This window comes from Myotis yumanensis, unplaced genomic scaffold (assembly GCF_028538775.1).
Source record: "Myotis yumanensis isolate MYYU_CA2020_CCGP unplaced genomic scaffold, mMyoYum1.0.hap1 SCAF_19, whole genome shotgun sequence".
NCBI classification, from domain to species: Eukaryota; Metazoa; Chordata; class Mammalia; order Chiroptera; family Vespertilionidae; genus Myotis; species Myotis yumanensis.
In genome coordinates, this window is record NW_027223770.1 from 13,665,590 (window position 1) to 13,687,135 (window position 21,546).

General features: G+C 61.5%; 1 protein-coding gene across 6 annotated transcripts in view; it reads right to left on the reverse strand.

Annotated features, from left to right (window-relative positions):
- Positions 1-21,546, reverse strand: part of ARVCF (ARVCF delta catenin family member) — a 44,535-nt gene that overhangs the window by 497 nt on the left and 22,492 nt on the right. Inside the window, exons 3-19 of one of the 6 annotated variants that reach the window (XM_070399361.1) lie at positions 19,421-19,648; positions 10,804-10,962; positions 10,090-10,616; positions 8,574-9,073; positions 7,852-8,035; positions 6,889-7,006; positions 6,346-6,517; positions 5,689-5,706; positions 4,564-4,635; positions 2,994-3,121; positions 2,477-2,627; positions 2,037-2,235; positions 1,850-1,961; positions 1,657-1,747; positions 1,236-1,289; positions 825-910; positions 133-252 (exon numbers count right to left, since the gene is read on the reverse strand). In XM_070399361.1, the coding sequence (XP_070255462.1) occupies positions 145-252; positions 825-910; positions 1,236-1,289; positions 1,657-1,747; positions 1,850-1,961; positions 2,037-2,235; positions 2,477-2,627; positions 2,994-3,121; positions 4,564-4,635; positions 5,689-5,706; positions 6,346-6,517; positions 6,889-7,006; positions 7,852-8,035; positions 8,574-9,073; positions 10,090-10,616; positions 10,804-10,962; positions 19,421-19,630 (2,889 nt within the window). In that variant the 5' untranslated portion in view covers positions 19,631-19,648 and the 3' untranslated portion in view covers positions 133-144. Of the gene's footprint in view, positions 1-132; positions 253-824; positions 911-1,235; positions 1,290-1,656; positions 1,748-1,849; positions 1,962-2,036; positions 2,236-2,476; positions 2,628-2,993; positions 3,122-4,563; positions 4,636-5,688; positions 5,707-6,345; positions 6,518-6,888; positions 7,007-7,851; positions 8,036-8,573; positions 9,074-10,089; positions 10,617-10,803; positions 10,963-16,082; positions 16,162-19,420; positions 19,649-21,546 lie in introns of those variants that run through there. The other 5 variants (XM_070399365.1, XM_070399364.1, XM_070399362.1 and 2 more) reach the window with 5 other exon arrangements.

Genomic DNA, 21,546 nt, shown 5'->3' on the forward strand with positions numbered 1-21,546 from the left:
GGTGGTGGAGCGGGGAGGGGTCCCACCAGGGAGCACGCAGGGAGGACAGAGCATGCGGCCAGCAGAGATGAAAAAAGCCCCCGCCCAGAGAACGGGAAACGGTTGGACAAACAACCAGAGGAGAGAACGTACCAGGCATGCAAGCTAGACCCAGGAGTCAACGGGCTGAGGCTTAGCGTCCCCCACAGCGTCCACCAGCCTGACCGCGGGCCTGCTGGGCCCTGGAGGAGGAGCCTTCCTGCTGGGGTCAGGCTGCAGCAGATGGGCGAGGGCAGGAGGGTGTTAGAGGCAGAACACAGTAGGTTAGTCAGAGCTGACTCTGGGCGCTGGTCTGGTCCGAGGGGCAGGGCCCATGCTGGTGCACAGGAGGGGAGGGCCGAGGGGGCGGGGAGCCAGGCTAATGTGGCTCACACAGGTGCAGACTGACGAGTGGATGCACGAGGCCTGTGCCCAAAGCCAGGGGATTGGCAAAGAGCAGGGGGCAGGTGCTGCCCTGGAAGTGGGAACACGATGGGCCCTTGCAGAGTAGGGGGTAGACACATTTGCTCAGACTCCTGGGGTCCTGCGCACTGTGCCAGGCCGTGCCCCCTGTCATGTGCCTCCACCCTCTCTGAGTGTGAGCTTTGAACCAGCTGCACCCACAGACTGACTCTGATGTGAGGTTCCCAAGGTGGAGGAGCCACCCCCTGGGCCCAATCTCCCAGCCCAGCTGCCCTACAGGTGAGCCCCACCCCAGGTGGATGCCAGGCCCCATCTCGCCTGAGCCTCTCTCCAGGCAACCCCTACTCATGCCGCCTCCCTGGGCCCCTGCCACAGCCACTCACTTTCAACGGTTCCTTCTCGGAGGTCTCCCCTGCGGGGGCACTGCCTCGAGCCCTCCACTCTCTCTGGTCCATCGTGGAGTATCCATCTGTGGGGGCACAAGGGGGACCCTGAGGGGCAGGCCCCACGGAGCAGATCTCCCTCTGGCTGACAGGGCACCAGCTTCCGTGCCCCAGCACCGTCCTGGAGGCCTCGGACAGGTCTTCCCATAGCTCCTCCTCCTGGCTCTCACCATCCCCTGCCTCAACCGCCCAGGCCTTGCAGCGGCTCATTGCTTCCCCTTGGCAGCTCAGAACACCCCCCCACCCCCCGCCGCATACACACACACACACACACACACACACACCATAACCACCTGGCCCACGCCCCCTCCTCCCCACACAGGAAGCACACAGCACCGCCCCTGCACTCACCTGGGCCAAGGGCCTCCATGGGGATCACATCCCGGCTACCTGGCTTCTCACCATCTAAAAGGCACAAGCAAGGGGCTGGCTGGCTGCAAGCAGCAGTGGGGGGGCCAGGGCAGATACACCCATGGCAGGGCTGGTCTCAGAGACCCTGGGTACCCTTCATCACTAACATCTTTGCACCCTTTTGCTGGGTCACTGCCCATTGCCACCCTCTTCCCACAACTTGGCACCAGTGTGAGTACCATGGTGGAGAGGATGTAAAAGGCTGCAAACAGGGAAAGGGGCCACCCTGAGGCCATTTTCCTGTAAGACGGCCCACCTCCCTCCTCCACGCCTCACCAGCCTTGTCACTATCGATGCACCGTGTGGAGAGGCTACGCCACCTCAGGGAGGGGTTCCCACACCCCAACCCGCCCGTCCTCACCCAGGCTCTTGTCCACCAGCGGCAGTGTGCTGTCATCAAACCCTCCGGGACTCAGTGCTCCCTTGGGCCCCTTGGCATTAGCAGCAGCTGACTGGAGGGGAGAGAGCGAAACAGACAGGGGTGGGGGTCAGGGGCACTCCGGCCGGGGACCCAGCCTGGCAATGTGAGAAAGGAAAGGCTGTGCAGACTGCACCTGGAAGCGTGCCTTGGTCCAGCCATCCCTCTGCAGGGCTCCACGCAGCTCCTTGTAGCTCCACACAGTCTGCAGCACGTGGGACGCAGCCTTCGCCTCTCGCACCGATTGGCTGTGGCCGGGCCCAGGACGGGGTCAATGTCCGGTCCCACCCCCGGACCTCCCTCCCCCGTCCCCACCCGCGTACCTGGAGGCGCCAAGGGCCACCAGGGCTGGCACGCCACGGGCCTGCAGCAGCGAGCGTGCATTGTCCAGGCTGTCGGACACGATCTCGTGGATGGTGTTGAGCACGGCCACCACAGTGTCCTCCTCCAGGCGGGCCCCGGGTCGCGCTGGAGCCTGCGCATTGCGCACGTTCCGCACCAGCTCGGCCATGGCATAGCTCCCTGAGGGGCAGGGTCGGGTGTTAGGACACGCCTCTGCCCACCCCTGTGGGGAGAAGCGGGGTTCAGGAGAGAGGAGCCCACAGTTCCCAGTGCACAGGGGGCTAGGCTCAGACAGCTTGAAGAAGACTGGCGCTCCAGCGCCTGGGACAGAGTGATGGGGCCCAGGCCAGGCCCCTATGTTAGGACCCCGAGGGCCGTCCATCCGGTTCCCATCCAGGTTCAGCCCCACCTGTGTCCTCACCGATGAGGTCCTTGTTGCGTCGGTCCAGCGAAAGGTTCCGCAAGGCAATGGCGACAGCGCGCACCACCTTGTCGGTCTCGGACTGCAGCAGCTCCACCAGCACTGGCAGACCGCGCTCCTTGCGCACGGTGGCGCGAATGTAGGTGGCCCACTGTGGCAGCAGAGGAGGCGGAGCACGCTCAGCACACGGAGTAGCACCCCACACAGGATGGACTCTCCCACCTGAGCCCTGACCACTCCTTCAGCTGGATGGTGCTCCTGACAAAGCCTTACACCAGCAGCTCAATTCTTGCTCCACCAGACACCTCCACACCCACCACCCAGGGTACAACTCTCCCTCCACCAGACGCCTCCACACCCACCACCCAGGGCACACTGCTTGCAGACCTAGCGCCCAGAACCCCTGACCTTGGGGAGGCTCCTCCCCTCCCGCTGCCTGGCCAAAGGCAGGAGTAGGCACCAACAGAGACACAGGGATTCCCTCTCTGGCCCCTCCCTGCCAGACATGGCCTCTCACCATCCAGTTGCCAGCACTGAGGTTCTGTAGGGCACCAGCTGCGGCCTCCAGGGTGTTGAAGTTCCGGCTCTCCGTGAGGAGTGAGAGGTAGAGACGCACCACCTCGGGCTGGTACAGCAACTCAAAGCCTGGGCACAGAGCACCAGCTGCCTACGGTCGCCCAGACCGCCCCACATCACCGCCTCTCCCTCCTCCTCCTCCCAGGGCAAGGCTGAGCTGGGACCCAGGGATGGGTGTGGTGCAATGTTACGTGCACCACGATAAAAAGTGAAAAAGCAGTCCCACTTCACAGAGGAATCGAGAGGCTCGGGGAGGCCTACCAGTGGAGAGAAGGTGGCAACCAGGGCCTCTCCCCTAGCAACAGGACTCAAACTCCCTAGCAACAAAACCCATCCTCCCAGTAGCTAACAGGGACTGTGCAACTGGAGGGTGAGGCCTAGCGACAAGACCCACCTCCCCTAGCAACAGGGCCCAGCTCCCATATATAACTGAGGCTATATTACCAGGGTCATGCCCTTAGCAACAGGGCCCATCCCTCCAAGAGGTCCAGGCCTGGCAGCAGCGCTCGCCACAGTGTTTCAGAGATGAGGGGCTGAGCAGTTTCCAAGGCTACTGTACCCACACTGGGGCCTCTGCCTGTTCCTGGACATTACCTCCCTGTCCCCTGTCCTCTCACCCCCTCCCTAGTCCTCATGTCCTATGCTCCCTCCACCCCAGCCTAGCTGGGCTTCCAATTCCCCAAACACAGGGCCCCCTGAGGTGCTGGGCCAGGCTGATTCCTCAGCCTGTGGTGTCCCCCCGAGATATCCTGTGGCTGGTCGCTTCCATTCTGCTTGGGAGCATCTGGGCTCGCAGGGTGGGCTGTGGGCTGTGGCCTGGAATCTTTCTCACTCAGGCTGGATTCCCATTGCACAGAACAATGCCAGCACCCAGCAGGGTTCCAACAGATGCGGGACTAAAAGCACAAACCACTCTGCCCCTGCATGAATCAGGCTGATCTGGCGCAGCCTCCGTACTGAATCTGACTGTACCCTCCTGGTACCCAAAACACTCGGAGCGAACCCGACACTAGAGGCCCTGCCAGCCAGCCCCTGCCCTTCACTAAGGGCCTCGCTCCAAAGCTGAGACCCAGCAAGAGCCTGGCCTCTCTATCCCTCCCCCGCCATCCTGGGACCTGTGGCACTGACTCCGATTCTAACCCTCTGCTGGTGCCCAGGGACTAGGTCAGTGATGGCGAACCTTTTGAGCTCGGCGTGTCAGCATTTTGAAAAACCCTAACTTAACTCTGGTGCCGTGTCACATATAGAAATTTTTTGATATTTGCAACCATAGTAAAACAAAGATTTATATTTTTGATATTTATTTTATATATTTAAATTAACAAAGAAAAATCAACCAAAAAAATGAGTGTCATAGGTTCGCCATCACTGGACTAGGTGGTCCTCCGGGGAACGCCACACCTGTGGGCCCGTGTCCATATTGGATCCGCAAGGCCCTTCAGGCCTCCTTAGTGACACAAAGCTTTACTACTGGACAGTCCCGAGCCTGGACTCTACCCCCACCCACTCACCTTTGGCGGCCTCCATTCTCTTGGGCAGATCCAACGTGTCAAAGTTTCGGTCCATCTCACCATCCTTCCTCCCTGGAACAGAAGAACAGTGGGAGGTGAGGTGGACCCCGTGGGGGTAAGGTGTGTGTCACGAGGGCTGTGCACAGCACTTTTCTGCCTAGAGCCCAGAAAGCACCCCCATGTCCAGGACAAGGCACCAAGAGGCCAGGGGGGCAGTGTTAGCAGCAGGGCCTAGGGATGTCCCAGCCAGGACTCATCTCCCACCAGGTGCTGGGAGCTGCACTGCAGACCTGCCCAGTGGCCTCCTTGAGGCTGCCAGGTGTGTGAACTGAGGGATTCAGTGGCTGGGTGGTGGGTAGGTGCACACAGGGAAGCCGAGGCCTGGCAGGGACCGGACATGCCTGGCTACACAACAAGGCAGGGCTGGGGCCAATGAGTCCTACCCAGGGGGAAACTTGCCCGTCTGGGGCCTAGACCCGGTCCCAGGCTCTGTTGGCCAGGAAAACCCTGCTCACAGGCCAAGCCCCTGCAGCAGCTCCACCTAACACCTGTCAGCCTCGACCTGTACACCTCTGGGTGCATCGCCACCTCCTGGCCATCATCCCCACCTCAGATGAAGGAGTTTCTCCTTTGGAAAGTAGCAGACCTGAGTTTAAGCAGTCACCAACCTTTCGGACCTCAGGGACCACCAGTGGTCTGCGGACCACCGGGTGGCGACCGCTGGTTTAGATGACCTGGGACCCCCACCATCCCTGGCCTTCTGGGGCCTTTATGTGGTCCCTGTGTGAGCCACACATGCCCCATTCCACTGGAGAGACACCCCCAGGCCTTGAGGACATCAGCTCTGCCCCGCTCCTAGCTCCAGGCCCAGCCCTGCCTGGGGAGCAAAGTCTGAGGTTACAGAGGGACAGCCCCTTAGCCTCCAAATTAGTGCAGGGCTGACATTCCTGCCGTTGTCATGGAGATGGCTGCCCAGAGAAGGGACTGGGGGTGGGGCAGGACCTTGAGGCTGGAAAGCCCTGCCAGTCAGAAGACCACTGCCTGAGCAGTAAGGGGAGGGGGCTGTGCCTCCGTGGTGCCCACTGCACTCGCCAGGCCTGGATGGCAGGACAAACAGGGACTCACCTTGATGGAACCAGTCCTCTGGGCGGCCGGAGGAAGCACAGGAGAAAGGAGATGAGCCTGAGCGGGCAGCACCCCCAACCCTGTGCCCTCCCAGGAAGCCTCAACTTCCCACTGCACACCCTGGGTTAAACAGGTGGCATGTGGAATCTCACCCCAATTACTCTTGGGGGTTGAGTGCCCACAAGTAGGACAGCAAAGGCCCACAGAGGTGGGATAGGTGAAGGTGATCCACAGATTCCAGCAGCTGCCGGGTGATGTTGGAACCTGCACCCTGAAGGTGGAGTGGAGTGCTGCCCCCAGGATTTCTCAGGGTCTTCAGGTAGGTGCTCTATCAATGCCAGAAGGTGGCATCATCTTCGGCGCTTTCCAAACTTGGGCCCATAGAACCTTCCCTAGAGCTAAGGGACTAGGCCCACCACATGGGTTCTCTCCTACCCTCCCCTGCGGTCACCACAGTGCAGAGGGGTGAAGGCTGGGCCTGTTGGATGGGTATCCCAGGGTGGCCCACCCACCTTGGCTCCCTGCTTCCCCACTTGCCATGAACGCCATGGGTATAGAGAGCCTCAGCCTATGTGTGTGCGGCGGGGGGGGGGGGGGAAGGGGGTGGCGGAGGGAAGAGGTTCTAAAGTGGTACCCCACCCCGTCCCATCCACACACCTTTGGTCTTCTTGCCACCAAAGCAGCCAGCATCATCCCGCCTCCGGTGCTGGGAGCCCACAGTACTGCCCAGGGGCCCAGGTTCGGCCTCCTGGTACCTGTCGGCCCCGGGCACCTCCTTGTGCACGTGGTACGACAGGTTCCGCATGATGCATACGCAGTTCTCCACCGACTGTGGGAGAAGAGAGCTGGTGGGGCACGGCCGGGTGGGCATGGGGGATGCTAAGCCTCTTAGAGGGCCGAGGGTGTAGCCATGGAGGCCTGAGGCAGGGGGCCCACACGGGCAAGAACCCTCAGGCAGGGGCCGAGAGGAAAAGGGTAGAGCACCTACTTCCTGTAGGACCTCATCGGGGCTTTGGGGCAGGCCCACTGCACAATATGGTCACTACAGGGTGGCCCGTGCTGCCCCAGACGTGCGGGCCTGTTCCCTCTGTGCCGCCCATATGCTTCAAGCCCCCTGGTCCATCTCCCTGACCCTTTGTGGGAGGCTGAGTCTGTCCCTGACGGGGACCTGCTGGGACCACCGTGTCTCACCCCGCCCACCTTGTTGTCTGTGTCCTTCCTGCCCACGGCTGACTGAAGGGCATGCAGGAGCGCGTCCACCAGCCCTTCACATTCCCGAAGTCGCCGCCGGGCCTCTGCGCCATCTGAGCTCACGTTCCTGGGTAGCCAAGAGCAAGCTCCGTGACCCCTGGCTCCCACCGGGACTCCCCGGGCCCCCACCTGGCCTTGGGGGCTTGTTTCCATCTACAAAATGGACACTAACACTGCCCTGTTGAGGTGATCGGCAGCTGACACCAGCCTGCAGCAGTGAAGGGGGTGAGGCTGGCCTTCCTTCGGGGGAGAGAGCCCTAACCTGGCTTCTCCATGGCGGGGGTGGGGGGAGAGGCTTTCCTGACTCCCAGTTGAATTGGAAAGGGACAGAGGTGGGTCCAGAAGCCTGGATCTGTGCACAGACCATTCTGGCTTCCCCCTGCCCCAATGGCAGCTCTACTATTCCTAAGATCAGGATCCTATAGGATGGGGCTATATCTTGATAGTTAGGACTGTGGGGACACTGGACTGCTTGTGGGGTCTCTGCAGGCCCTCCTGTTATGGGGGAGAGGTCACAGGAGGTGGGATGAGGCCTCCGAGGCAGACTGAAGAGGAGGGTCCTGGCTCCCCATTCCCTGGGTGTCATGATGATGGAAGAGTGGGTCGAAGTTGGGCAGGAATAGGGCCATGAAGTACTGCACAACGGGGTGGCAGACTTTGTCCAGAGGCGGCCCTTGGGCATAAGTATAAGCCCATGAGGCCCCATTCTCAGGACTGGGACAGGAACTGTGACAGGGCTGATCCCTAAGACTCGGGCAGCTAGTTGTCTTCCAGGTTATCTGGGACAGGAGGACATGGCTCTCCCAGGATAGCTGTTTGCATGCAGGTTCTGGTGCCCGGCTCCTGCCTCCTTGACCAGGAACAGCCCAGGGCGGCTGCTCAGGGGGTGCCTGAGCCCGGCCCCACCCCCACCTCAAGCAGCCTGATGTGTTCTTGAAGACAGTCGTCCACTCGGCATCGCGTGGCTTGGAGTCCTCATTGGGCTCTCGCTCCCAGCCCGAATGGGGCACAATGACCTCGTGGGTCAGTGTCTGTAGGCCATGGTCAATGATGACCATCTTCAGGGGCTCGTAGGATGACAGGTTCCAGAGTGTGCCTGTGGGGCACCATTGACCAGCCAGTGCTGACCATGGGCACTGCCTCCCTGCCTCCCATGTGACTGCTCAGGACCTGCCGCACCATCCATCATGCCCCAGCTCAGGCCAGAAGGTAGGAAGTGACAAAAGCTGTTATAGGCTCTGGATGCTCCTCCTGGCTGGGGCATATGGCACCTACCACTGGCTCCCACTGAGGAGGGGGTGAGGGCCCAAGGGGCTAGGACAAGAGCAAGGAGCCTGGGGCTGGATACAGCAGGTGCCTTCTCTTCCCCACCCCTTCCCAGCCACACGGGTGGGTAGGCCTACGACTGGGGCCACAATGAAAGGTGGTCATGTGACCCTGCCATTGGGAGTTGGACCGGGTGGGGAGGGGCCCAGTGCCAGCCCCACCAGTGGCAGCAAAGTCAGAGGTAAAGATTGGGGACCTTTCATGGCATCTAAGCAGTTGGGACTCCTGACTAAATGGGGTGCCTTCCCGGGCCAAGCCTCACTCTCGTCTCTTCCCAGGGGATGCAGGGCCGGCCAGGTGCCACTCACCTGTGACGAGCTCTCGGACCTCATTGTCCCGGGCGGCCCGCAGCAGGCGCACCAGGGCGGGCACGCCGCCACAGTCCCGGATGGCGGCCTTGTTGTCAGTGTCTTGGCCATAGGAGAGGTTGCGCAGTGCCCCACAGGCCCGGCGCCGCACCTCTGCCCTTGGGTGGTCCAGAAGAGCCACGAGCAGGGGCAGCCCCCGCAGCTGCCTCACACGCCGCTTGACACCCTCGTTCTCAAAGCACAGGTGCTGCAGGTAGGCAGCTGCGTTGGCCTTCACGGGGTCCACGGGGTGCCGCAGCATGGCCAGTACCTCGGGCAGCTCAGGGTCCCGCCAGCGTGGCTCTTTACGGGCGCTGTCGACAGAGGGCGAGCGCCGCACCATCCGGTCCAGGCTGCCCAGGCTGCCCCGTTCTGGCTGGGCCAGGGGTGCTGCTGTGGCTGGGAATGGGGGCCTCTCCTCCATCAGCTCACCGCCATCATCGGCCACGTCCTCATAGGCCCTGTGCAAACGAACAGGGCACGCGAACACGTTCTCAGCGGCTGCCCGCCCTATCCCTGAGCTGCCCCAACAGACCTCCAGGGAAACGTGAACCCACTGAGGGAGCGACTGGGCCTGGAGTGTTGGTACTTGGCCCCAAGCACCGCATGGGTGTTGAGAGTCACACCCCAGCCCAGCAAGAACCGACTCAGAACCAATGACAGAACCAAACCCAGCCAATGGTCACCAGGGCTGCATCCCTCCCAGAGAGGGCTCCCTCACTCCCATCACCAGGCAGTGTCCCCTGATTCTGAGATAAATGCCTTTCTAGGCAATATCTGCCCATGCCTGGGAAGTCCCACCTTCCCATGAGGCCCGTCTCTGCCTGGTGCCAGGATGTGGGGGGAGGTGATCTTCTTTATATATGGCCATCCTGGTGGACCCATCTAAGGGGCATACAGACTACCAGTCCCCCAGGGCACAGATGTCCTTGTGGGTTTTTACCATCAAACCCACTTCCCAGGAGAGGGACTCAGGTTAGGAGGAGCCAGGTGTCTTGCCCATGGTCATGCAACATACTCCTGACCCAGGTTGTGGTCATGTTCCCATTCTACAGATAGAGAAACTGAGGGCAGAGGGAACAGATCCAGAGGTTACGCTGAGAAGGTCTGGGGGGAGGTGGGGCTCTTGGGTTCCAGTTGCATCTGTGCATGAGGCCCGGGGAGAGGCTGAGGCTTCAAGCTTAGAAAACACCCTGAGCCTCTTGGGTTCCTGTCTTCAGGGTCACCTGCCTAGAGCAGGGGCACTATGACCAGCTTCTTTCATGCCCAGACCGGCAGGGAGGGCACCCAGTGCAACTTCCACCATCCTAGAGCCTATCCTTGCTGCTGTCCTTGAGAAGCATGGAGGCCAATTCAAACTGACGTGTGCGTGACTAACTCATTTAGCCCCGGCAGCTAGACTACCTGTGGGGTACTCTCTGGTGGGCGAGTGGAAGGCAGACTCCCCGTTGGTGGTGGCAGGGCACAGGGTGCTCACCTAGTGCGAAGGCCCCGCCCACAATCAGGCCGCCTCCTCGTGGCAGTGCCATAGTCAGCCTCCAGCTCCGGGCCACCCCCGTCATCGGCAGCCAGGCTGCGTGTGTCGTCTTCCAAGCCGTATGGCTCTGCCTGGAAGCGCTCGGGCTGGGAGCGACCGGCCGGCGGCACAGGCTCTGGGCCCTCGGTGAAGGCTTCACGGCGGCCAGGCAGCGTGAAGCAGCCATCACCAGGGCCGGGCCCAAGAGGGCCACCGCGTGGGGGCCGCACACCCAGCCCCCGGGACAGGCTGCCATAGCTGGGGATGTCCCGGGGCTCGGGGCTGTCAGGAAAGCCACTCCCACTGCTGAGGTAGGTTCGAGAGAGCGTGGCCGCCGGGCCACCCCCACGCAGCAGGAAGTGCCGGTCCAGGGTGCCATCACCGAAGTGTCCTAGCGGGGGGCCACCATCCAGGAGGGGGAGGCCATCTGGGCCCATGGGCACCTGGCGCACGGTGCGTGTAGTCACTGTCTTGACCATCTTGGTGACCTGGTGAGTAAGTAGGTAGCCAATGGGCTGGGCAGCCTGAGAGGCCCAGACACTGCCCAGGGCCAGAGTGGCCTCGGTCTTCCACCCGAACAAGTGGCCTCCAGGAAGCTGGGACATGCACCCACTCTACACACGGGACAACTGCGGCTCCACAGCCCACTTGCCAAGCACTTGGGCCCAGCCATACCTTGGTCTCCGTGCGCCGCGTGGTGCCATCTTCTGACATGACAATGGACACGTGGGAGGTGGGGGTGCCGGGGTCCTCCTCCACCGTCACGGTCTCCTCCAGCACCTCCGGCGCCTCCGGCATTGTGGCCAGTGAGACCTGGCTGCCCGGGCTCTGCTCCTGGGTGAGGGGTGTGGGTGTCGGTGGGCGGACCCAATGCTCTCCCTGCCCTAGAGTGCAGGTAGGTGCTGGCCTGGATGCCAGGAATGACTTCATCCCCGCCCTCAGAACCCACTGACCGGAGGGCCTGTTTCAGCCCCAGCTGGTGAGGACAGCACGTGCCTGCCTCTGAACACTGAGAGGCTGACCTTGCCCTGTTGCCCCATCCCAAGGGGGGCCCCCAGAGGCTGGCCCCCATTCCAGGGCCTCCTGGGGCTGAACTGGCAGAAAAGGTCCTGTGTCTTAGCAGTGAGGCCTGACTGCAGCAGGCTCCTGGGGGCCCAAGGCCAGGCAGGACCCACTGGATGTCCTCCAGGTGTCCTGGGCCACCTCCCTGCCCCACCTCACAAATGCTGAGTACAGAGGCCTTAAGGCGGCAGTTTCAGTAGTGTTCACCAACTCGCTGTGGCCACACCGAGGCTCCCCTGTCCCTAAGGCCAGCCAGACACCCTCGCAGACCAGAAATACCCAGCTCCCAGAATGCCCTGTGCACTCCGAGGACCAAAATATCCTCACACTCCTTCCGGCTCAGACACTCTTAGGGTGTTGAGTGGGCAAGGCCTAGTCCTACCATCACTAAGACCCTGAGAGCCCAGAGACTGGATTCAGGCCAAGGAGTGGGTTCAGGCCAAGGGGGCCCGGCTTGTCCTTGACAAGAACACCAGTGTCCCCTCCCTGTTCACACCCCAGGTCTCCCCAACCTTGGCCCTCTGCTCCTGAACACCTGCCTCATTCTCAACCTTCTCCCCCCGACCCCCAACCTCTCCCCGCCATCATCCCTGCAGGGGATGATCATGGTGAAATTCCAGGCAAGATGGCTCTGGACAGAGGCTCTTCAAAGGCCCATATGCCTCTGGCCAGTGGGGAAACTGAGGCTCAAAGAGGACAGGACAGCCCATAGCAGAACTGGCTAGTCCCCTGCTGTGCTGTGTGGCACAGGGACCAAGATCTACCCCTGGGTCTCTGACCAAATGAATTCCACACACAGCACCAACGTCTCAGGATCAGCACCTGGCCATGGTGGGCAGGGGCTGAAATCCAAGCCACAGGGGGTGGGTAATGGGGAGCACGTTTCTGGAGAGCCAGGGCCAGCAGAAGCACAGGCTCTGCTCTGCAGCCCAGGCCCCATGCCTTACAGGATGGGTCCCTGGCCTGGGCCCCAGGCCCCTAAGGCCTGCGCAGGCATGGAGCTGAGGCCCAGGGAAGACCAGCAGCTCCCATCTGCGTCTGCCTGGCATCAGAGCCCTACTCAGCTCCTGTCCCTGAGTCTCGCTCGGAGTTATGCAGGGAAAGGCAGTCAGAGGTGCCTTCAGGGTGTGACATTTTCCCAGGTCGGGGTCCTATCCTGAAGGAATGCTTGAGCCCCCCAACTGCTTGTAGTATTGAGGTTCTGGGTCCCTGTAACTTCTTCAGGAGTCCGGGGAAGGGCCTAAACTGTTGTGATAGGACAAATGCATCCCTCGGGCTCTGGTGACACAGGAAGGAAGAGGCACAGAATGTAGCCCAAGCAGGAGAAAACATGTGATCTTATAAAAGGGAAACTGAGGCCTGACAAAGGGGAAAAGCTCTACCCAGAACTTCACAAACTGCTAATGGGGGGATTTCAGGCATCCTTATAGAAGACGATTTTGCACAGAAGGCAATTTTGCAAAGCCTTTTAGCCACACCTCACCCCTTGTGGGCCACAGCCTTGACTGTTACTTTCTCAGTCTTGGGATGCAGGGGGAGTGCCTACTGGAGACCTGGCCAGGAAGGAGGAACACTGTCCCCTGGGAAAGAGAAGTAAACTGAGGCCCAGAGTAGGGACATGCGGATGGGTTGCCAGGCAGGGTGGCCTGAGCGCTTCTTGGAGGGCACTGGGGAGCCAGGACAGTTCTGAAACAGGAGACGGTTTAGGAATGGCCTGTCACTGCTGGGGCTTTGGGTGCCCCATCTGTATTTAGCAAGTACAGGAACAGATGTGTGGCAGGGACTGAATTCTCTCTGCTGGGTTCCGGAGGGCCAGGCACAGAGGGCCAGGCACAGAGGGGCCTCAGGCCTGGCTGGCCCTGGTGGTTGCAAGTATCAGGGCGGGGCAAGAAGCAAGACTGACATGAGGGACCAGGACTGTTGCCCAGGACACAACACTGCCAGCGGGATATGGCCCCTCGGTAAATTTGCATACATTTGCATACATTATTACTTTCATAGAGGAGCCCCTACTCCCTGGCTGGGATTGGGGGAAGCACATTTCAGATCTCAATACTACTCTGTGGTCTAGCTTATTCTTTTCATTCCGACCTATAGTGAGGTTCTGACACAGTGAAGTCAGGAGGGTGAGGAGATGGGGTGTCCAGGAGAGCCAGGGCCCTCCAACAGGGCCTGACAATCCTGCAGCACCACCCATCTACACCCAGTCCAGGCAGCCCTGTAGCGCGATCCTGAGGCACCAAGAGGCCCTGCTGGCAAATGACCTCAGGGAGCTAAAAACAGGCAATGACTTCACCCAGGCGGGCAGGCAGGCAGGAGCCTGAGTCAGCCGGAGATCATGGAAAGGCCTGGCCCCCATTACCTATGCCTGGGCACACGCATGCAGACAGGGACCTAGTCACACATGTGCATGTACCTGATCCCTCTGAAAGGGGCACATGTGTGCACGTGAACCAGCCTGGCCCATAGGCCTGAGTAAATCAGTGTGTGCTCTCACAGCACTCAGTGGGCAGTGCCCACCATCCGCAGAGGTGTGCACACATCCCCACCACCTCCTGTCTTCCACATGGGCCAGACTCCCTCACCCAGCATCCAGGCATCCACTATAGGAGTCTCAGAGCTGGAAGCAGATGGGGGAACTGAGGCCTAGGGTAGGGAGAAGCCTAAGGTCTATCCGTGGCTTGGGACTGTGCAGCATCTTTGGGCTGGGGACATGGGATCATGGGCTGATGACCAGCACACAGTTGGTGCTCAACAGAGGCAGCTGACCAGTGGGCCTGGATCCTTGGCTAGTCTTGAGGCCCTGCTCTAGGGCCCCATGTACCTCCCATGTCCACCTACCCAGGCCAGCCCACCTTCAGCAACCCCTGGCCCTGCAGCCCCAATTCCCCCCTTACCCCAGACATGGGCACCTGCATGGACACATCACCCCAGCCCTCCTCCATGTCCCAAATCCTGTCAAGTCCTGTCAACTGTGTCTTGGCACTCTTTCTCCAGACCTGGCCTCATCCTTGCCCCTCTCACTGGAACCAGCCTCCCATCACTCACCTCCAGGGCCCAAATCCTCCCTGTGATACACCTATCCATGGTCCACTTGGTCCATGGCCCATGGGCTCTGGCCCAGAGAGGGGCTGTTGCCCAAACCTGGGGTTTCCCATGAGCTCCCTTGAACTTATGGGGAAGGGGGTTGGCCCAGGTCTCCAAGTGGGGGCTGGAGTTCCCCAAAAAGGTAATGCTCACAAAAGGATGCCTAGAGGCACAGAGCTGAGCACAGCGTGAGGGCCCTGGGCCCGTTCACACAGAAGGGACTCAGCTTCTTCACACAGAAACAGGAAGGACCCGTGCTGTCAAGGCTGTGGAATAGGCGGAGATAGTGTCAGTCCACCTTTATGGCCAGATGTGGGACAATGCAAAGGGGTCACCACCTGGGCAAAAGTTCACAATAGCCTCTGGGGTGCAATGGGAATGGCTGAGGGAGGGAACAGAGGAAACAAGCCAAGTTGTAATGGGGGGGGGGGGCAGGCTGGACTGGGGTCCCAGAGGCATGGATCTACCTGCACCACCTGCACTTGTCAGACGAGCAGCCGTGGTCTGTTTCATGAATAATGAACCAAGGGGCAGGTGTCCCACTCTGTCCACGGATCCCACACCTGGCTCCCATACCTCCCCCCAGAGCCAGGCCCCCAGAGGGTATAAAATGGATGCTGCTGAATGAACAGAGGGGTGGAGGAGTGACAGCCCCCTCCCACCAGCAGGGCCAACGATAAGCCAGGCTGGCCTCTCCCATCAGGGAGCAAACCCTGAGCCACCACAGACACTCTCTCCCTTGCTGCCCATGGCCTCTGCCCAGCCCTGGCGGACTGGAGGTCAGTCCTCCACAGCAGCAGTCCTCCTGCCAGGGCACAGCTCACGCTGAGTGGCAGAGAGGCCAAGAGGTAGTGGGTGCCCAGCAGGCTGGGGGAGCAGGATTGTGGGGCACAGAAAGCAGAGCTGCTGTCTGTCACTCATCCCAACTTCCCCAAACCCAGTCCACATCCATTGGCCACACTGCGGCCCAAATTCCCCAGCTCCTCCCATGACCACCTCATCTCTGGGGTAGTCAGTGGCCAGACCCTGGGGACCACATCAGGGATCCAGAGGAGGCCAAGACTGGCTGGCTGTCCCCGGAGGCAGCTGTGTAGGAGACAGCACAAGGGGTCCCTGCGGCTGTTCCTCCACTCAGCCTGCTTCTGGGCCTATTACTGGACCCCGCCCACTCTGGGCAAGCGTGCGGGCTGCACACAGGCCTCCCCCAGCCCAGCGCTGGAAGGCAGACAACCCGGTTTTCCTCGGAGACCCCACCCGCCTCTGCACGTGGGCAGGGCCGTCCCCACCCCTCCCCTCACGTGCGCCGCCGCCGCAGACAGGGCTTCCCTTAAATCTCCCTCCGGAATCTCCTTCGCAGCTCCCCGGAGCCTGAACCCGCTGGGGCTACGGAGGGGAAGGGAGGAGAAGAGGGAACAGGAGGCCTGGCTGGGCTTCCCCCTCCGGACTCGGCATCCCTCTTGCACAGGAGCTGCTCCCGAAGCCTTCGCCCTCCTCCCCTGTCGTCGGCACCTGTCCTGGGCGCTGGCCGGGGGTGCACCCCCCGAGTCCCGGCCCCGCTCCCCGCTCAGGGTCGCACCGCCCCGGCCCCACCCCCGCCCGGGCCGGCCGGCCCCCGGAGACCCCGCGCCAGGCAGAGCCACCGCAGACGCGCCCACTCCGCCGCCCCGCCCGGGCCAGATGCGCCGGCCCGGAGCACAGACAATAGCCGCCTCCGGCCGCCGGCTCCGAGAGACAAAAGCGGGTCCTCCCGGGAAGGCCGGCGCCCCGCCCTCCGCCGCTGGTCCCGGGACCAAGTTCCCTCCAACCTGTCTGAGTTCGGCCGGCATTGGGCCGGCTCGGGAGGCGCGGACCGGAGGTGGGGCAGCAGCGGCTGGTCCGGGCTCGGCTCCGAAGCCTCGGTCGCTGATGCTCGGGCTCCGCGGACTCGCTCCCCGCGGGGGCGGACCTGGCGGCGGTCACGGCGAGCAGCCAATCGGGCGGGGCCGCGCCCAGGCGGGGCGGGGCGGGGACCGGTGGGCGGGGCCGGGGGGGCGGGGCTCTGCAGCCTGGGCGAGGCGGGGGGGGGTCTCCCCCGGGGGTCTCCCCCGCAGCAGGTCTGGGCTCCTCATCCCTCCCCGTACCCCACTTCCCGGAGAAGGTGATCTTTTTCCTGCCCCGAGATGAGCCCATTCCCGGGCTTAGGTCTGTCCCCATTAAAAAGCTCACACATCCCCCCCTGTAGAGTTGAGGAAACAGTTCTGGCAGTGCAGGGTCCAGTGTGGCTATGGACAGGGGGCAAGGCCACTCTCACCTGCAGGACTGCTCATCCTGACTGCGACTCGGTTTCCCCTTACTGTGTAATGGGGGCCGATAAGACAGTAGTTACTAACCTGACAGTGCTGCAGAGGTCTCTCAGACCCCGCTCCAGGCCAACTGCCCATTCCCAAAAGGCCTCCCCCCAAGTAAGTGTCCCCACAGAGCTCAACCGAGACCTGGCAAAGGGACCTGCACTGACCCACTTTGTCTTGGGTTTTCTCCCGCAAGGCCCAGGCCCGGATCTCTCCACCCTCTAAGGAGGGGCAACTGTTGGGTGACCCTGTGTGAAAGCTTTTGAGGCTGAGTTGCCTCAGACCCTCTCCCCTCCATGTATTTGATCTACTGGGAAGTGGTGGTGGTGGGAGGGGGGGGCGCGTTCAGAGTGGTGGGTTAATCAGGATACCCCCCGCCCCTTCTCCCAGAAGCCTGGTGAGAAGGTGCAGCCACACCCTGGGGAGTCTGGCTCTGTTGGAAAGAAATGTAGACAAGAGAAGGGCTAGGCTGGGCTGGGCTGGGCTGGGCCACCTCTTGGGTCCTTTCCCACAAAAACAAGCCAGTGGCTCTTGCATTATAATCAAGGTAACCTAACTAGGCTCTGGGAGGCACAGAGCTGGGCCAGCCCAGGGAGAGTCAGTGTGTCCGAAAAGAGAGGAGGCCAGGCCGCCCGTCTCCTACCTGTTTTTCCACAGGCACCACTTAGAGCCACCACAGGGCCTCTTTTCTGCCACAACATGCCATGTACATAGACCATGCAGCCAGCACGCGCGAGCACTCTGGGTGTCCACTGCATGTCCCTCTGAGCCGCAGTTTTACCACCGGCACGGGGGTGAGTTGACCTGACCACTGGCCCCTCTATCATCAATCCATGGCAGCCCTAGGTGGAGCAGAAGCAAGAGGGCTGGGGCAGAAGCAGGAGGATGGACCACTGCCCTAAGGTCACTTGGCCTGGATGCTTACATTGGGTTCATTTCTCTCTTCTCCCAAATCACACCAGCTGCTAGTGCCCCAGCCTGAAGCTGGGTAGGTCCCGAGTGATGACCGTCCCCCCTCCACCCCCCTACACACACACACACACACACACACACACACACACACACACTGGTGAGGGCCAGCCCTGCTCCAGCCAGGTGCCTGGAGCAGGGGACTCTTCCTGCTGGAGGATGAAGGGCAGGCAACCAGGACTGTGGCACAGTCTAGGGGTGGGGGTAGCCCCTGGCCTCTCAGCCCTCTGGCCCAGCTGCCTGCTCCCAAGCTGTGCAGAGCCCAGCTCTGACCCTGAGGACCAGCTCCTGGTAGCTCTGTGGCTCAGCAGGTAGGTCACTAGGCCCCCTCATGCTGAGATGGATCTGGAAAGCAAGTTTGGCATTGAGGTTGCTAGGACTGGACAGCTAGATGTGGTCCCACCTTCCCCAGCAACCCCCTCAGCCTTGCCAGTCTAGCCAGCGCCCTGGGAACACACTCTCTCCCATCTCAGCCTGAGAAAACCATATCCTCCCAAGAGAGAAAAAATTGAGGGCAGGCTAGGGAGGGGTGGTGGCCAGAGAGGGGTGGTGGCCTGAGGTCTCCCCTGCACCGCCCTCAGGAAGCCAGGGCAGCTCCAGACCATGGGAACATCTTCCCTCTTCCCTCGGGGGCATCAACCCCTGTCGGTGCCCTCTGGGCTGAAGGCCCAAGCCTTTTCCGGCCTGGGAGGGCTGGATAGAGCTCCTGGCGCCTGAGGAGCAGCCTTGGGGTCATTGCTATCCCCATGTGGCCCAGATAGGCTGTTCTGCCCCTCCTTGAGTTTGGGGGTACAGGCTTCACCTTTGGAGGACTCATCAGGACCAGAGAAGGGAGGCTGTGCATGTGCTTGGGGAAACATAGGAGCAGCTCCGGCTACCAAGTTTAGGAGAGCAACCCTGCTGTCCTGCCCAGGAAACTGACGAGCCCACGGGGAGGGAGGGCCTCCAGGGTCACTGCGAGGAACCCAGGGGAATATTCAGGCCTCTGCCCTCCGAGGCCACTGAGCCTAGTGGTGAGGAGGGGGCACAGTGGGAGGCCTGCAGGGTGCCCACACAGGGACCCTACTCCCAGCTCTCCCTAAGTTCCCGGGATAGCTCCACCCTGCCTGTCCCCCACCCCATGCCTCAGTTAATAATGGGAACCAAAAGAATCTTGCCAAACTCCAGGACTCCCACATTTCTCTGCCCTGCCCCTACCATCCCGTGAGCAAGGTGCTTTTGTAACTAGTCTGCAGGTTAGGCACTGGGGCACAGAGGGTGGCAGGAGGAGTCCAGGCGGCCTGACTCCTAACCATGAACCTCTAACTGCAGAGTTATCAGGGTCTGGCCACAAGGCAGACAGGGTTCCACACCTCTTGGGGGCTGATCAGGGGCCAGATACCAGTTTGGGGGTAACAGCCAGTGAAGAAACTGAACTCCCAGGTTATCCTCTGGGCGGCAGGCAGAGCCCAAGGCCTTGCTGGAGCCTTCCCCCGGGGCTGACCCGCCGATGCATGCTATGAACACCATGGCAGGGACACTCCAGGGCTGGCAAAACCCTCCGTGTCACCATGCTGACCACTGGGGTGCCCAGAATAGACCCTGTTCAGCTGCCTGGGTTCTGGGGGCTCACTCAAGTGGAGGGTGCTGTTCTGAGGGTCAGGTTGTGTCCTGCCCATTCATCACATGGTGCCCCGCACACCCACCTGGGAGTTCTAGTCCCTTGGGGATCCCACTTTTCTCCTCTCCCCCAGAGACCCCAGGAGGTCTTGCCATAAGCCAATGCATGCTGGCATGTGGCCCACCAGGACCCCTTGATTGTTTTCCCACTTGGCCATTTCACCCTTCCTGAGTCACTGGGCTGTTACCTGCAAGACCAGCTGTTGCCAGGCCATCGGCAGGGGTTGCCCACTGCCCACGCCACCACTGCCCACACCAGGCTGCTGGGCACGCTCCAGCTGCAAGGCAACATGGCGCCGCTCCTGCTCTAGGGCCCGTGTCAGCCGCTCAAAGCGAGCCTCCTGCTCCTTCACCGAGGCCAGGATGCTGGCAGCCGAGTGCACGTTGCAGTCCTCCATGACCAGGACGCCTGCTGGCTGCAGGCAAAGCAGAGCAAGGTCAAGGCAGGGCCGAGGCAGAGGGCACCATGGGCCCCCTGCCGGCCCCACTCACAAATCACACAACTCACTCCCACACTGGAGCATCCAGCCCTCAAGAGAGAAGCCACATTGATTAAATTCTAAATTAAAAGCCATGAATCTGAGGCTGGCCGGAAGCAGCCGGCTCCTTCCCTGTGGGGTGTGGGGCTCTGCTCCCCGGAAGGCACAGCAGAACCACGGACTATGGGGGTCCTAGAGCCCACTGGGAAGGGAAGGGCCAGAAGAGCTTGGTGTGACCAGCACTCAGACCTCCCAGGCCCTCTGCTGCCCACAGCACATGCTGACTCACCCCATCTTATGGGGCCAGCCTAGGCTCCTCTCACTGAGGTGAATGCTGGGGCCCAGAGAGGTTGGGGGACCTGTCCACAGCCACACATGTGGCAGAGCCAATGGACCAGTGAGCAGGACGTCAGGTGTCACTCCCCAGCCACCAGGTGCACCCGGGACCCCTAGGCAGGCACAGGGGTGACACTGGCCTTCAGACCAGCAGTCTGGCCTCCACTCACAGCTACACTGGCTGGAACAGGGTGATGTCTACCCACACGGCCGAGTGAAGGCCGAGTACAGACAGTGGTTGTGCTTCTGTGCCTGAAAGTGGCCCATGAATACTGGATCGGAGGAGGTTGAGGGTAGGGGGCCTAGGCTATCCAGGCCCAGTGTGCCAGGAGGGCCAGGCCTGCCCGGGTCCGGGTCCAGTGCTTCCCCTGCAGGTCCCAGGGAATGGGGAGGGGGTGGCAGAGCTTGGCAGCTGCAATGACAAGCCAGCGCTGTTCCTCACCGCTTGCTCCCTGGCTGCTCAGTGTGTTTGCTTTTCATGGGCAAAAAGATGCAAGAGGAGCATTTGGAGTTCACACCCAGCCGCATAGGAGTGCATGGGGTGCAGGCCATGTGGCCACACTGCCAGGCATGTAGTGTGCCCCATGGAGCCAGTGCTGCTCAGGGCATCCTCCTGATCTGACCCACACAGGCCCCTGAGGCCGCCTCCGCTCAAGTAGGGCCTGAGCTTAGAGACACAGCACAGTGGGCAGCACGTGAGAAGGTCCAGCTGCAGGGGCAGGGCCCTGAGAGGAAGGTCAGTGCTAGGCTTGCCCCCCTGATGCTGGCTGGGCCAGGGACACTGTGGGGATGGGGGTGCACCTCCAGTTTAAAGAACACCGCAGAGTCCAGTCCACTGCGACAACTGGGGAAACTGAGGCCCAGAGAGGAAAAGAGGCCAGCATAGGTCCCAGAAGCTGCTTCTCATTTCCCCAGAACCAGTCACACAAATAAACGGTCAGTGTGGCCTGGAGGAGGGGTGATGAGGTCAGCACAGGCGGAAGAATGAACTGAACTCCCACAGGGAGAGGTCCTGGCACTCACAGGGAGGTGGGGGTGCAGGGGGCCAGCAGGGGATAAGGGACAAACAGCCCGGCATGGACACAGGCCCCTGTGCAGGGGTCACAGACACACCTACATACGGTGGCCACCAGGCCCTGTGCACAGATCAACTAAACCTGGCTGCCCAGGTGGGTGTTATGGGCACTTCCTCCCTCGAGGGCAGCACAGGGCAGGATGGAGGTCAAAGTAGGTCAGCCTGCAGCCAGCCTTGATTGTAGCTGGGCGGCCTCAGCTGAGCCTCATGCCCTGGCAACACAGCTGAGACCAGGGCCACACGTAGGAGAGCAAGGTGTGCCTGGGAGGGGATGATCAGGACCTATGGGACGGCCAGGAAGTGGCTTCCCTCCCTCCTTGTGCAGAGACATGGATTCCTGCCTAACCTCAGGCTTCCCCTCTCCCCAGACCCTGAGACAGCAGGCAGGGGGGCAGCCTTAGCCTCCAGCTTCCCTGCCCTGAGC